The sequence below is a fragment of the Camellia sinensis genome, chromosome 12 (genome assembly GCF_055761805.1).
Source record: "Camellia sinensis isolate YWXY chromosome 12, ASM5576180v1, whole genome shotgun sequence".
Classification (NCBI taxonomy): Eukaryota; Viridiplantae; Streptophyta; class Magnoliopsida; order Ericales; family Theaceae; genus Camellia; species Camellia sinensis.
This window is the reverse complement of record NC_138972.1, coordinates 84,518,494-84,534,749: the sequence shown is the minus strand read 5'-3', so window position 1 is coordinate 84,534,749 and position 16,256 is coordinate 84,518,494. Positions and strand designations below refer to the sequence as shown.

At 37.0% G+C, this 16,256-nt stretch overlaps 1 protein-coding gene across 3 annotated transcripts; it reads left to right on the top strand.

Annotated features, from left to right (window-relative positions):
• Window positions 1–3,067: 3,067 nt before the first annotated feature.
• On the top strand, window positions 3,068–14,053 carry LOC114277287 (uncharacterized). 3 transcript variants are annotated; one of them, XM_082899122.1, is made up of 8 exons: window positions 3,068–3,262; window positions 3,538–3,786; window positions 4,205–4,317; window positions 4,411–4,597; window positions 4,681–7,405; window positions 8,372–8,477; window positions 8,877–8,985; window positions 13,684–14,053. In XM_082899122.1, the coding sequence occupies exons 1-5, from the start codon at window positions 3,184–3,186 to the stop codon at window positions 4,971–4,973; spliced, it is 921 nt and encodes a 306-aa protein (XP_082755248.1). In that variant the 5' UTR covers window positions 3,068–3,183; the 3' UTR covers window positions 4,974–7,405; window positions 8,372–8,477; window positions 8,877–8,985; window positions 13,684–14,053. The 3 variants fall into 3 exon arrangements, with proteins under 3 accessions (XP_082755248.1, XP_082755247.1, XP_082755246.1); XM_082899121.1 differs by lacking the exons at window positions 8,372–8,477; window positions 8,877–8,985; window positions 13,684–14,053 and having other exon boundaries at window positions 4,205–4,320; window positions 4,681–5,010; window positions 5,087–5,221; XM_082899120.1 differs by lacking the exons at window positions 8,372–8,477; window positions 8,877–8,985; window positions 13,684–14,053 and having other exon boundaries at window positions 4,205–4,323; window positions 4,681–5,010; window positions 5,087–5,221.
• The last annotated feature ends 2,203 nt before the right edge of the window (window positions 14,054–16,256 follow it).

Here is a 16,256-nt window from a genome sequence, read left to right as displayed (position 1 = left end):
ATTTTCATTTTATACAAATGAAGAGAAAGAATGGCTCATTGGCTTTTGACCCTCACCCTTGATTACTGAAAGTAAGCAGAGTTGTTTCTAAAAAGGTTGATTTAAATTGCAGTTAGAGAAGACAATTGTGTTAGGTTTTATTCTTGGCAATCCCGTTTAACAAAACTCCTTCGTGTTGTAATTTTATTCGCATTTTTATTTCAGTGAGGATATGAGTTGTTAGATGCGAATCCAACCCGAATCGTGCTTTGTAGAGCAGTTTGTGATGTTAATTCTTTCAAGATTGCTACTTCGCTGATTATGACGGGGATCAAGCTGCCCGATCAGCTCGCGGGGGTCGAGGGGGCAGCGTCCCTTGGCGGGTTCGGGGCGGGGTCGAGGGGCAGCGCCCCCGAAGCAAAATGCAAAAATGCATTCCAAGTTACCTGTCCGCTCGAGCGGACATTCCCCCACTCGAGCGGAGAATGCTGAGTTCCAGAAGTTTATTCGCCTGCAAAAATACTAGATGTTGTTGTTTTCCGCTCAAGCGGAACTTTCCGCGCTTGAGCATAGGTCCGCTCGAGCGGCCAATCCGACACTCGAGCGGAGATCGCGGGACAGTTTTCTATAAATACGTGTTTCAGTCCAAATCTAGGATAACTTCTCCAGATCTTCTTTTTGGGTTTTAAGGTTTATATCTGGGGATATTTTGCTAGTTTTCTTTGATGTTTTGATTGAGTATTCAACTCATGGTTTAAAGAGTATACATCAAAGGATTATTTGTTTGTTCTACACAAAAGAGAGGGTTGTTCTTCAGTGGATTCTGAAGAATTCGAGCCTAAAGCTTTGGCGGATTCCGGAGTGGCTCATCGTCAAGACAATTCCGAGGTGAAGACGGGGTTGGAAGAGGCACATAGAGGTTGGTTCAATTCGGGCATGGATTCGCTAGGTAATTGAGAGTATACCTGTGTAATTGCTTTATATCTTCTTAGTGGATTGTTTAGTGGCTGTTGCCCGTGGTTTTTTTATCACAATTGGAGGTGTCCAATTGTGGTTTTTCCACGTAAAATCGTTATGTCGATTTGTCTTGATTGTTTGATTGTTTGATTGGGATTGTTTGATTGGGATTGTTGTTTACTGCTTAAAATTGATACATAATCACAAATCAACATCTAGAGGATTTCTAGTTTTTTCAAATTGTTAGTTAGTTCCCTCTACACGGTTTAATTCAATCATTCTATTATATAATTTCTTGAAAGAATCCATGGGACATACATTTGGTTTGGGAGATAGAGGTGAAATTGAGATGTAGGTGAGACCCATTATATGTTGTGTTTGTTTTGGGAGATTGAGAGGGGATTCATAATCCCATGGGATTAGGATGGGCTTGGGTGTTGGGATTGAGATGGAGGAGGTACAGATGATATTAAGAAATTAGTCCCATGAGATTAGGGTTTTTTATTTTTTTATTTACATGTTGGGCATTTTTTTTAAACATTAATGTTTAATGTTTTGTATTTTTTGTTAAGTAAAAATTATAATTTTATTTGTTTTAATATTTTATATTTCTTTTATAGGGTAATAATTTAACAATCCCCACATTAACAACTACCATCAAAATAAACACAATTTTACTTAATGTTCTCACTAACAATCCCCTCATTATCAATGACATCCATTCTACCTCAAAAAATAAACGGGTCAAAAAGTTTGTCAAGTTCTTAACTTTATCATGTGTCTTGTAATACAATAGGGTTAATTGGCAAATTTTGATGACAAAACCAAGTTGTAACGGAATTTTAGGATATTTAGGAGTAGTTTGGTAAAATTATCATACTTGTTTTTTTTTTTCTTTTTCTTTTTTTTTTTGGTTACAGGAAAATCCTTCCTACTCTCCCGCAGGTCCAAAGTAGTGCCCTTTGCAAAGATCACCAGGGTGTCCTGTTAGCCGTTCCGAGTGAGGAGACTATAATCTAAGAACTTATCCCGATCTCCCAAAACAAGCTCCCTTTAAGTCAGAACTCGCATAGCAAGGGAGCATTAAACCCACACCAAATGCTGATTAGACAACTTAAGATTCAATCTCTTAAAAAAAGGTTTCACTTAAAAAAGGATTTTGAAAAGAAGTGTCGTAATGGGAATGTAAAATGTTCTTGGAATCTGTGGTTAAAAACAAATATTCTTTTGAAATTCTTTTGGATGAGATCGATTGCTCGTTCAAAGACTAACGATTAATAAGCTATTCCTAGGTGATCTATCCTATGATAAAAGAATTTTTTAGTGGAAGGTGATTGACTAACAATTGATATGCAATCGATCCTATTTTGAAATAAAGATACATAATTTTCCAGAAGACAATGTCGATATGAGTTTGATAGGAATTGATCACTATAAAAGTAAAGTGATTGGTCACTTGACTTAAAGGGATCGATAACTAGAATGATTTTTCCAAATCCTACCTAAATTAGTTTTCAAATATGATTTTTTATACAAACACATCAAAAAATATTTTTGCGGTATTCCATTTATTATTTGCACAACTCTTTTTTTTTATGACTTTTAGAATTTTTTTGAGATTTATAATCGGGAGAGAATTTTCTGAGAGTTAGTATTCAAAATCCCTCAAAACTTTGCATATCGTTTTATGGGTGATGCTATGGTACATTTGGATGTACCATACATTAGTTATGAAATTATGTGGTTTGATATCATAACTAATATCATATAAATCATAACTATTCTCATATTAACTCATAACTTAGTTATATTTAATTATTTATATATACCATATTATCTTATAACTATCATATAACTAAATTATTTTAATAATTTAATTTTGAATTGGCAACCGGTCTAACCGGTTACCAAAATCAGAAGTCCAACGGTCCCAAGTCAGTTGCCTCCCTCTCTTGGTCTGGTTCGTGCTTTTGCTCTTCTCTTCTCCTCCCTCCTCTTTTCCACCATAGCCGAAGCTGCAGAGATTGTCGAAGTCCAACGGTTAAGCGTCGGGGCCACCGTTCTTCACCTTTCTCTTCTCTTCCACCATAGCGAGAGAAGAATGATTGGCCTCCCTCTCTCTCTTGCTCTTCACCTTTCTCTGAAGGGTTTGTTTTTGGAAGCATTATCTGAGGTGGGTTCGATCGAATTTTGGGCCGTTGAAGCCGTTTTCAATTCGATGTTTGTGTTTCTGTTATCGTCTAGGAAATGGACAAGAATCGAGACATGAGGCGTGGAGGAGCGAGTCGGTCCTCGCCTGCAAATCCACAAGTTATTAAGCAATCTGGTAATCATTTGACGACAAATTTACATGTTGAATTTTACGTTTTTTTTGTTGTAGCTAAACAACAAAACTCATTAATGGCTGTCTGCCTTTACCTGTTTATTCTTAGTTATTTTTTAATTTTTTTAATTTTTTTTCTCCTAGTTTTGAGATAAGCATTTGCTAATATTGGGTGTCTTCTTATTATCTGCCCTGTTCTGGGTTGTTCTTTGTTGTCCCTTATTCGATTTTTCTCAAAACTCATATAATTTCTTGTGAATGTTTGTTTTGATTTGAAGGTATGAATAATAATTTTGAGGGCACTGTTTTCTCGAAGAAATTGAAGAAAGAAAGAATGAGAAGATTGAGCGTTGTTGGTAAAGTGAATTCTAGTAACGAAAACGGCGAAATGGGTTGTGCTGGGTCTGAATTTGAAGATGAGATTCGTAACACGACAAGTATTAGCAAGAGATTTAGGTTTCCCCAAAAGGTTTTTCATGAATGCAACACAGTTGATCATGCCTCTGTTCCTCGGAAGCTACGGTCAGGTGTGTAATTTGTGAAACGAGAATATAAATTTTTCTACTTTTTGTTCGATTTCTGGTCAATTGGAGTTTTTTGATTGATTTTCGGGTTAGTTAGTTGGAGCCCACAGATTTTAATTCGGCTCTATCTGGTGGGTCTAATTGGAACTTTCCTCATCTTTGATGCTTTGTTGCCGAACTGTTCCTTTGCTTTTCCTTTCTTTTTCAGATTGAAAGATTCTGTAATTTTTATTTGATATTATATACTTTATGTATTCTGCAATTTTCATCTATCTATTTATCACATCTTGTCTAAATCAGAAAATAAAAGGAAAAAAAAAAAGATTGAAAATTGAATGCTCTCGATAGATTTTTAGATTTCAATAATTTATACTTGATTGGATTTTAATAAGGTTGAGGAATTATTCTTTTACATTTACAGCCATGAAGAAGCGCAACCGTGAATCCATTTCTCCACCATTCCCAGATAAGAAAGAGACAAACCATGGGGCCAATGGAGTTGAATTACCGGGCATAAAGAAATCCAGACTGAATGTAGTAGTAATCTCTTCCTCTGAATTTCAGATTATGTTTTACAATTTTCCTCAATTTGCCATTTTGTGTTTAACACCGGAATTGGATTTGCAGCAACCAGAAGATCTAGATGGATCTCCAAGCCGGCCAATCACAAAAGATGAGGAAGAAGTGGTAGAGACTCTGTATGCCTTGGCTGATATGTTCCCAAACAATAACAAGAATGGCTTGGATGGTGAATTGGGAAAACCAAAATCTTGGCCTTTGCCTGAGGGAGAGAGTTCAAGGCCTGCATGTGAAGGTTTGATTCGTATATATGTCATATCATTTTTCTTTCTTCTTTGCATTCTTTGTCTTGTTACGTTAAATTGTTTAATTCATCAGGTTCTGCAGCTCCTGAAAAGGAAGAGGACTCAAAGTCACTTTGCCTCTCAACTACTTCTGAGGCTGAGGCTGTCAATCCTTCGTTGTTAGAAGGATCGGCTCATGACAGTGTAGAAGTCAAATGTTTGAAGGAATCATCACAACCTAGTTTTCCCAACAGCACCCAATTGCTTACAGAATTGGATAATACCATTTCTCAACGAAATGTCCAAGCAATGTTTCCAATGTCAAAGAGTAAACCTATCTGTGGGAAACAAGCTTGCAATTCTGTTGGTTGCAATGTTCAATCTTAACTAAGCCTGGAAACTGGATGAGTAGCTTTCAGCTTTGGTGTGTTAACTTCTATGTTTTCTGTTTTTTATTTTTATTTTTTTATTTTGTATTTATATGTCTTCTTCCACCATAGCCGAAGCTTCCGCCATGGCCAAAGACCACCAGCCCCGTCGGCGATCCATGCCACCGTTGTCAACATCTTCTTCACAAGCCATCACTCTGTTCACGTCTCCACCATGGGTTTGTTAGCAAATATTTTCCCTTCTAGTTGAATTGAATATTTACGAGAGCTCTCTTCTGTAGGTCAGGTATGTTCCTATTTACAGCCACCCAAGATAGCTGTGCCATTGGGGCTTTGATTTCAAAACCCTAACCCTTATTGAATATCTAATATTAAGGTTTGTTCTCAGTCAAAATTAACATCTGTAACCACCGAAGATAGGGCTTTGATTTCAAAACCCTAACCCTAAAAAGTGAATAGCTGAGGATATTAAGTTTTGTTCACATTCAAAATTAACATCAGTTCTCAATCATATTGGCATTTGTTTAATTGCTTTCTCTTTGCTATAGCATTATACGTCTACATGCTGATTAAACACACAGGCGACCCAGCTCAAGCTTTTTTGAGAAAATCTAAAAGTGTACTTAAGGAGAAAAATCTAAACAAGTTTTTTTTACAATGTAAATTTTTGTATAAAATAAATTTTCTCTGTTTTTAAGCTACAAAATTACTTTTAAGTTTTAGTCTTTTTTTTTTTAAAGTTTGGCAGATCCAAATTTTTATTAGACACAAGTAAAATAAAAAATCTAGACATATAAAACAAACACTAATTTTAACATAATAATGTGTAAAAGAAAATTTATAATAAAATAATATAATCTAATTGGTGTTTTTACTTATCTTAAGATGATCTGTGGATCGAGCTTAAATGGTGTTGTTTGATAGAATAAGTTATCTGGGTCTTGTTTTGATCATATGATTTTTTTATGAAAACCAATAGATATGTAAGAAATTGTAGACCTTGTTTGAGTTTCTGATTAATATGTTAGAATCAAAAGAGCTTTCTTGGATTGTTTAGTACTTCCTGATATGAAATTTTGGATTTGAAAGCTATGTGCAAGATTAGTGTGATATGGGAAAACCCAACTCATCTTAACACTCTCGTTCAAATTAGAGTTTTATCAAAATTTTCCAAAAAATATAAATAATTTTTTTTTGATGAATTCTTTTCTTTCAACTCAGGCTAGTTGAAGACAGGTGCAACCAATTTTCTTGATGAATTCTTCAAAAATTATTATCTAGAAAATCATTTCGTTGTGTGTATGTGTATTGTGGTTTTATTGAACCCTTTGATAATGATAATCTTGAACATTGTTTACAGATTCAATGATAATACTTCTTGTTTACCCATTTTTTGGTTTACTGGAAACTTATTTTCCTATGAGAAGTGTTACTTTCTTATGTTTGTATATTTAAGATATATATATATATATATGCGTGCGCGCACACACAGGGGTGACCATTGGTTCAATGGTAAAAATCTTAGCCTAATAACCTTGAAGTTATGAGTTTAAGTCTCGAGGCAGCCACTCTGTGTACTATGTCAAAGGTTAGGTGTGTACCCAATCTTTTCCCTCCTCAACACATATTAATGTGTACTATTTGGGCATTGTTTATATATATATACACACACATAGAGATAGCATATCATATGCATATAGGTATGTATATATGCATACATATAATCTACCCTTATACCCATTAGTTTTCTTGATTGTTTGTATCGATCTTTAGACCTTGAAATCATATATTTAATAAATTAGTAATTATATCTCTTGTATTAATTTTTTTTTTACCAATTTTAGATTTACGGTGAATCTGTAGCGTCTAATTAGGTAGCATAATGGGGAAATGAGGAGTGGTACCTGGAGGACCCAAAACTAATAGCCCTTAGTAAATTGTTTTATGTTACCTACTCTTCAGGGAAACATTATTTGACCTTCTCTCTTGACTTTTAAGTTAAAGTTGCTTTTAAATAGCAACTTTTATGGTAGTATGCCATTTGTTATTCCTTTTGTTTTCAATTTTTCTTATTGAAATGTTAGTACCTATGACTCATTAATTATGCCAATAGGCCATTGACAGAACTTATCCATGCTTTGGAAGTTTGGCAGTGATTGCAATTGCAAATTAAAACCTTTCAATGGGTATGGCAAGAAAAAAAAATTAATTATGGTTTTGGAAAATATGTCTGCATCACTTGCATGTTCTATTCATTTGTGCTATTGCAGATTTTGTGCTTTTTTCTTACAGAAAACATGTTGTTATTGTTTGATTATTGAAAGAACAAGGTAAAAATTGACTTATAACATAGTCCAATTATTTGAAGATGGTATAGAGCATCTTGGATGTGGACTAATGGGAATTTGTGCTCCAATTCAACATTCTAGTGTAAGTTGTAGGAATGTTTTATTTTAATTTTTAGTCAAAGCCTTTTGGATTCCATTTTAAAATCGTATTTTGTATGCATTGAACGTTGAAAGCATATGGCCTGAAGTTAACAACCACAAACCTCTAGTGGCCCCTTGGGAGACTCAAACTTGAGACCTTGGATCTTATTCTTGTGTCTTTACCACTCGGCCCCTTGGGGTTAAATCTTGATGAGACTAATATTATTGAATGTGAAAAATTGATGCATTTTATGTCTGGTTTGTGCCTTTAGAAGCTTTTAAGAGCATACCATGCGATTATGCCATGAAGTCAAAACTCCCTTATTATGTGAATTGGATATTGTTGCTTCAAATTGGGTATAGTATCGGTGGTTGATGATCTATGTTACATAAAAACACCATTTTAGCATTAGAAACAAAAACAAAAGAGCATTAAGTAATATCACATTTAGTTGTGTCCCTCATTTCTTAAATTTGGAAATAGATTAATCAGATTTTAGGCACATACACACCTCTGACATCCATACCCAAGTTATTGGAACATGGCATGCAGAAAATATGAAAGCTGAACTATAATTTGGAATGAACTTAAAATGAAATCTGTAATTTAAGCAGCTGTATTTATCATAATCAATTCAAGGAAATGGATCCATGTAGCTTACACTAAAGTAATTGGGATTTGGAATAAAGCCTTGTCGAGTTGAGTTGAGTTGAGATATGACACGATGGTCATTGTCATATTGTTCAAATTTTTTATTGATTGAATTTTATTGCAACCTTGCTGAAACAATTTTAGTGCAACATGCACATCTAGTATCAAATACAGAGTACTAGCAAGATTGATAAGCATTGGCCATTCCATACTGTTATGGTGAAATCGTATGGTCGTGCAGTCATCTTCTGGCTATTAAAAAGTTTCCTCTTGATATAACATCTGTTACTGATTTCATGGATGGAAAAACTGCAGCTTGTTTGGTATTATTGGTGTTATTGATAAGTGCTTGGAGGCCCTGTCAAGGTTCTGCTCAAACACACTTACAACCCTCGATGTGAATGGATGCATTGGCATCAAGGTATATCATATCACATTTTTTCTTATATACATGTACCGAGAGCATTTTTCTTTCAATCATCAACCATCTTCTTAGTTTGTAATATTTTGTTGAACAAATCAGTCAACCTAACTACTTTTACACCACTCAAATTCTTCTAAGTCACCATAGAAATTCCATTAGATTTTTTGTTTTTTATAGCTTTTCCTATTTTGGTTGTCAATTTGATTTGCTTGGGGTTTGCCACTTTTGACATTAGAGCAAGAGTTTAACTACGGCTTTGTGGGCTTTGTATTTTGCCCTTATTTATTTATTATTTTTTATTATTTATTTTTTTCGTGTAACACACTAGTAGATTCTCCTGTTGTTTGTTTCTTTTTTTTCTTTCCTTTTTTTGATGTGTATATATTTCCCTCACAGAGACGAAGTCATGAAGAACTGCTTCAATTGTTCCCACATCTGAGATGCTTCAAAGTGCACAGCTAAAGTTATATGCTTTATGAAGTCATAGTCATTTCCTGCCATCGACGTGAGTTTCTCTCCTCAAATATATATTTTCAAAATCATTAAACAAAACCACCACTAAACTACGAATAAAGAATTTATTAATGATCGTAACATCATTTATGTACGTGCTATAAACCCAGATCAATGTGGCTACTTGACAGACACAGAGTAGTTCATGTTTAAGAAAAACAATGTTACACTGACTAATCTTCTGAAGATTCCCAATCACAATTTTATACTGACTAATCTTCTAAAGATTCCCAATCACTTCATTGGATTTATCTTTCTAGCTTGTTGAACAATTTCTCATTAACTTCATGGTTCATCAGCTCCTAGGAATCTTAAATGGCTGGTTTGGTCATTCACAGGCATTTAGAACACATTATGATGAACTCATTCCTCTGAAGTCCTTTTATGTTAAAATATATATTTTTTATTTTATGAAAGAGATATATCCATAGATTCATTAGCATCCTGTAGACACCCCATTTTTGACCGTCCTCAAGACTTGGACGTCACCGTTTGAATACTTGGTGATTATCCTTGTTTGTGTTCGTTTGGAGTTCCCGGAGGTCTCGGCTCGCGTGCCCTACCTCAGGATCTCCGAACTCAACCGTTTAGTGTCTGGTTTTGCACCAAACACTTGCATCTTGCCTTTGAGAGGCAGGGTAGGGCTTGTGGACCATCCCTACACCCCACCGGCAGTGGCTAGAGGCCACCGGCTGGTTTTTTGCTGCTATCGGCACTTTTGTTTGCTGGTCGGCACATTTTATTGCCGGTCGGCATAGTTTGTTGCCGGTCGGCACTGTTTTTTGCCGAAATGGCATTTTTGGGTAGCCGACCACTGTTCATCCACTTTATGGAGATATTTTGTGCCAGCTGTGATAGCTGGCACCAACTCTTCCCCCCTCCATACACGTGTATGGAGGGATCTCCCTCTAAGCAAGCTTGTTGAATAAGCTTTGCAAGAGGGAGTCTTATAAGAGGAGGGCCTTCCTCTTTGATCTAGGTTAGACTCTTGGAACCAAAAACCAGACCTTGGAGATATAGATACATATTATCTCTATACCTCCCTCTCTCTCCTCCTTTGTGTGTGTTTCTTAGCTCAAAATGTGGTTTTTACCTTACTTTTGCACCATTACACACACCATCACACCTTACTCCGAGATTGAGGGACTTGGGGGGTTGTTTCTTGAGTTTTTGGACTGGTTTTGATCAAAAGAAGGAGGCTAGACCATTTGTTCTTCAAAGGTTCTTCAAGGGTGAGCATCTTGATTTATATTCCCCAAACTTGCAATAGTTTTTTACCTATTTTGCTTGCTGTTTTAGCCCTTGTGTATAACATAAAAAGGGCTTGTATTTTCCTGCTCTAGCACTTTCATTAAGGTCATTTTGTGGTTTGAGTGCAAACTCACCCTTCTAGGCCTTGTTTGGTCCATTTTGGTGCCTCTTTGATAAGGTTTTGTTCACTTCAGTGTTTTGGTCCTTTGATCATTGAAAATCAGTGTATTTTTAGTGTCAAAAAAAGTTGGTTTGAAGTCTTGCATAGGGGAGGGACACCCCTCTCCCTTTATGGTCTTGTTTCCTTGAGTCTTGGCCCAAAAGGGTAACATGCATGCTTGCTTGGTTTTTTGCCTTATTTCAGAACTTTTTGGGTGTTTTTGGGTCATGAGGGATCACTGTTTTTGGCCGGATTTATGGCCCCTTTACATGCTTAGCATACTTGCTTTGAAATCCCATTATTTGGTTTAGAGAGTGCCATGTTGTAACACACCATTTGAGCATGATTTTGGTTTGGCACTAAGAAGTTTTTTTAGCATTGTTTTTCCATGCTTAAAATCTGTTGGTTATCAATTCGGTCATGTTTGACATGTTTGTCATGGTTGCTATGCATTTTGGCTTGTGAGCCCTCAAGTGTATGAACCGTAAATTGCCTTAGTTGGTCTACTTTAATGAGTTGAAGTTGTTTGCCATGTCATTTCAGTCCCCAAAACATGTTAGCATGCTTGTATTTATCATTCCTTTCATGCTTTGAAGGTGTTCCCCTTTTATGCTTTGAAATGAATATTTTGTATGCCTAAGTGTTTGAGCCTTCAAGGTTGCCATATCATTGGGTTTTAGGGCTGTTAATGTATTCAAATATCATTTTTGGTTGCATGGCTCATACCATGTTGGCTTGGGGTAGTGATAGCAAGATGCTCCTTTGTTGTGCCTTAATTTTGGGCCTATTAGTGTGCATGCTTCCATGCTTGTTTGTCCACTACTTTGGCACCTTTTTGGCCACTGTTTTGGGGTGGACTAAGGTCTGTCCCTTTATGGTTCAAGGCCCCATTGCATGCTTGTTTCATGTGTGTTGCATGGTTGCTTCATTAAGCCTTGTAGTATGTTAATCCCATTGCCAAATTGGTTCATGTTTGTATCATACTTGCATCTTGCATACTAGCATTACATACTTGTCATATTTGTTGCATGACATTTGGCATATCTTGCATAATTAGCATCATGTTGTATTTTGAGCCTTGTGAGCATAACATGCATTGCATCATTTGGCTTGGGGTGTCAAGCCAAATATGAGGATCAAGGGACATTCATACTCCAAGTGATGCAATGTACCTTGATTCTCGGTCACCGGGGCCTTTGACTTCGACATGAAAAGGGTTCGGATCTCATTTTGTTTGTTGCATGCATCCTTACATTGAGTGGCGAATTTGATCCCTTGGGTCATCATGCTCCATTGATGGCTCAAAGATCGAGGGTCGTGCTTCTTTGAGTTCAAAACATGATAAGAAGCACAACCATGCCCACATGTACCTGAGAACCCCATGCCATGCACTGTCTGTTCTCTGTTTGCTGTCAAATTGTCTTCTGCAGGAAGTTTCTGCCGACCGGCAGAATTTAGTGCCGACCGGCAATATCTGGAGTGCCGAGGAATCCAACAAATGCCGATGGGAATTGTGAAGTGCCGGTGGGAATTCTGTCCGGCCGGTGGTGCTCTGCAGGATGCAAGGAACTTGCTCCAGTACTTTGGCAATTTTCAGAAAGACAAGGCAGTACAAACAGAGGCGGCAGGAGTACAGTACGGGTTTTCCGGGCGAGACGGATTCAAGCATGCATCATTCGCGCATCCCGAGGCAGAGGCTGCGGCTACCCTCTTCTTTCCTTTGCCATCTTTTCTTTTAAAATTAAATTAGAAATTTTGTAATAATTTCATTTGTTTATTATTTTGGGACTGTAATATTTATTTGGGCCCTCCGAGTGAGGGAAAATCTGTAATAAGTGTGTGTGGGTGGTGTGTATGTCTTCCAATCCCTATTTCTTTCTTCCCTTTTATTTACCCGCTTATGATGGTAGATTAGGGCATTTTTTGAAATTAGCATACCTTATGCTATGCATGCGTGCATCCATGCATTTGTATTGCATACATTAGGCTCGGTACATCACGCTAACCGCATTTGTATTTCAAATTCTAAACCGAATATGTGATAATTGTGCATTTTCACATACCATGTTTAGGGCTAGCCGAGCCTTCCTAGATCGCATTTTGCATGTGATGCATTAGCCACTTTTAACATGAACTAGGACATGCATGTTTGCTAACTAGTTTACTGTTTTGGCACGGAGTACGATGTAAGTATTTTTGCTTTAGCATCCAGCATGCGTGTGAGTGTTGCCATGACAGTATGCTTACCATGCGGCTAAGTGCTTACGTGAGATAAACTGCTCGAATGCCTGTGGGTGGAGGTCAAATTGCTTAAATTGGGATGATGCGTTAAAACTGCGATTTTTAAGCCCACTAGATAGTGGCAAAACCATCTTTTCCAAAAGCCTACTTACGAGTAGCAAACCATTTTCAAAACGAACATAAAATGTTTTATTTCCAATTTAGGCGATTCGGTCTATACTTGTTTACCGCGTGCATAACATAGTAATGCTAGGCTAATAATTGGAATAAGAATACATAACGTTTTCAAAACTGGATATCACGGTTAGTAGAGGCCGGTCTTCGGACCGGGCGAGAGGGGGTGCTCATAGCTGACCTTCCCCGATCGTACCCAAGCTCCCGAGCCGAGACAACTCCGGTGATGACGGACATGTGGCCTTCGGCACCGAGTCAGGGTTTCCTAAATTTTCCCATTTTAAAAATATTTAGGTGGCGACTCTGTATCTGGCAAAGCAGTCCATGTTTGGCACTACTTTTTCAAAAATCTGTTTCTCAAAACGATTTGTCAGATTTGGACTCTTTGGTTCAGATTAAGAACCGTGACACAAATCGAGTCCGAACTGTAGCATAAGGTCCCCTGCGGGCTTGTTACACATCCCAGTCGGGGGCTTGTTCTTCAAGAATTTGTTGGGCAGGCATGTCCATTTCACAATCTGGTTAAGTGTGGTAACTTAATGGTCTCATTTAGTTTGGAACATCTAATCTATCATGCATAGATGCTAACTCTGGTTCACCAGGTTTCCAAGAGTTCATGGGACACAAAAGGGCCATTGAAATTCTGTGAAGTATATGGGATTGGACACATACCAGCCATTGGATGTGTTGTCTATTTCACAGTATCATGCATTTATAGCTTTCTGATCCTGGAACCTGTATTTTTGTTTTTATTTTATTTTTTATTTTGCTGGTACTTTTATTTATTTATTTTATTTGTTATGGCCATAATATTTAAAATTTTTCAATCTTCTCCTTGGTTGATGAGTGGGGGATATTTTGCAGGTTCATGATGCTGTCTTGGAGAAATGTTGCCGATATGCAGTTAATTCATTAGGGACAGAAAATACTCAAGATGTTCAATAAACATATGAGATTGATACACAAGATATTTGATAAATAGATGAGATTGATACATGACATGTGATTTGATAGATGTAACCTTACTAAATGAGCCGTCCTATTTTGGGTAGTTAATTATGAGAAGCGTATATTTTTTAATTATATGCAAGTAAAAATTATAATCAAGGAAGCAGGGGAAATTAAAATATGCTCCTGTGACTATTGTGATGTTACCACTCTACAGTTATTTTTTAAGGTTACCACAAAGGTGGTTGAATATGTTATTTTTAGTTGACAACAGAGTGATGGTTAATATTGTTGTTTCTATATTTGATTATGAGATTTTCCTATGGAACTGTGGGTTGAGTTAGTTTTTTCTGAAGTGCAAAGAGCTAAGAGGGCTTTGGGTGACACTATTGCCAGGATAATGGCAACTGTTACAAGGTCAATGCACAACAATGGGAACTATTGCAATAGATTTGAAATGTTCCATTTAGGTTTCCCCGAGCAACATATTTTTTGCATGTTCTTCACATCTTATCATATGAAATAAATGATTCAAATAATTGACATGAGTATAAATTAATCTCATAATACATTAACTTCATACATGAAGTTAAGACTTTCAACTTAAGCAAATCCGAAATCTGCCAAATATGCCATACACATTGCAAACACCAAAACAGATTGAAATCAATACAATACCAAGTAGTCGAATTTTCTGTGGAAAACCTTCTAACACATTTACTTGTATTCAGTTGTGGAAAATTGAGTATATTTTACCAGTCAAATCCACACCACAATGTAGACCACCCCTAGGGAACTCTTGTTGTTCAAAATGACCATTTAAACAAAAAAGAAAAGAAAAAATGTATGCCTGTATTCTTCTCTCCTTTAGAAAAGACTAATTGAAGACATTCTTTTTTATCTTCAGCCAACGTCTGAAACAACAGCACCAAAAAGGAAGACCACAACCGATACCCAGGAAAAACATCATCACATAAAGAACTGCAGGTATATTGCACTGGAAGGTATTTCTGGATATATATTTCTATTGAAAAGAAAAAAGAAAAGGAAAAGGCAAAAAAAAGAAGGGAAGGAAATTAAACAAGACATACATAACTTTTCTATGAGACAAAGGTAGCATAATACAAAGCCACAAAGGCAGATCATAGCAAGGAGTTATAGGATGTGTTGGGCAGGTTTGTTTCAGGTTGGTTGTGTTTGGGAGCCTAGTGTTGCTGCCCAGATTTTTGGTCCTTCGCTCGAGCGAGGAGTTTGTCGCTCGAGCGAGAGTTGAGTTGTGTCTGGTGGGTCGAGCCAGGGTGGCTTCGCTCGAGCGAGTGTTGCGTCTGGTTCTGGACCTGAGAGTTGCCTTTCTTGGCTCGAGCGAGCTTTTCGTGGCTCGAGCGGTCTGGGTTTTTCTTCGCTCGATCGAGAGTTCCTTGGCTCGAGCGAGAGTTTTTGTGTCTGGTCGCTCGAGCGACCAAGTCTTCGCTCGAGCGAGCGTGTTTTATATCAGCGGACAGTAGCGTTTTAAACATCACTTTTTCACTTCCTTTCTTTGATCAAACCCTTGATCCGAGACCCTCTCTCTCTAAACTTACTCTCTCTCTAAGATTTGATCTCCCTAGAGTGTGAATCTAGCCTAGAGCCTTTGTTAAAAAGATAGAGGGCGTTGAGAGCTTCGTTTTAATCTGAAAAAGTTTGGATTTGGAGCAAGTTGATCTTCGAGTCTTCATCTCCTTTTTGGCTTAAACTTCGAGGTAGGGATACCCTACTCCTCTCTATGGATTTTGTCTTTAAATTTTGGTATTTTGAGATGTTGGGCTTGGCTTGGTAATTTTGTGAAAGTTTGGGGCTTTTCTGCAATTTTACAAAAGTTGGGGTTTTATTCATAATAAACCTAGATGCATGTTTGGCATAGAGAAATGGAATAAATGTTGAATCATTGATGAAAATGGGACCTAAGGGTTGAAATGGTAATTATGGATAACGACCTAATTACATTGTTTAAATAATTGGGATAATTAATTGTGAGAAATGAGGAAATGAAATGTTGATTGAATATCCATTGTGCATTTATTTTCTGCTTAGAAATAACTGCTTTGGGCTATCGGTGGAGGATAGTCGTGATTGTTGTAGACAATGCATGATGATTAGGCAAACTGAAACTAATCAATGAAATGTGTCATGGAACTTGACGGTTGATAGAATACATTAACTGTATGTATTGGGTGATTGTATATAGAACCAATGTGTTTATATACGTTATGTGTAGAGGAGGAGATAGGGGATGTACTCCGCGGTTTAGGGGAAGATAGGGGATGTACCTCTAAACCGGATAGTGTTGGGAGAAGATAGGGGATGAACTCCGTAGACACAGCCCATATGCTTGTCTAAAGAAGTGAAGATAGAGCTTATATGCTTATCTTAGTAAAGTGTGGATACAGCTTATATGCTTATCTGTGAATGTGGGATATTGTTGTTATACATATCTGTTGAGAATGTGGATA

Excerpts from the sequence above, each read along its gene's own strand:
- LOC114277287 (XM_082899120.1), top strand. The coding sequence starts at position 3,184 with ATGGACAAGAATCGAGACATGAGGCGTGGAGGAGCGAGTCGGTCCTCG. Across the intron at positions 4,324-4,410 it reads AATCCAGACTGAATGTAGTA|CAACCAGAAGATCTAGATGG; the intron begins GTAATCTCTTCC and ends TTGGATTTGCAG. Across the intron at positions 4,598-4,680 it reads TTCAAGGCCTGCATGTGAAG|GTTCTGCAGCTCCTGAAAAG; the intron begins GTTTGATTCGTA and ends TTAATTCATCAG.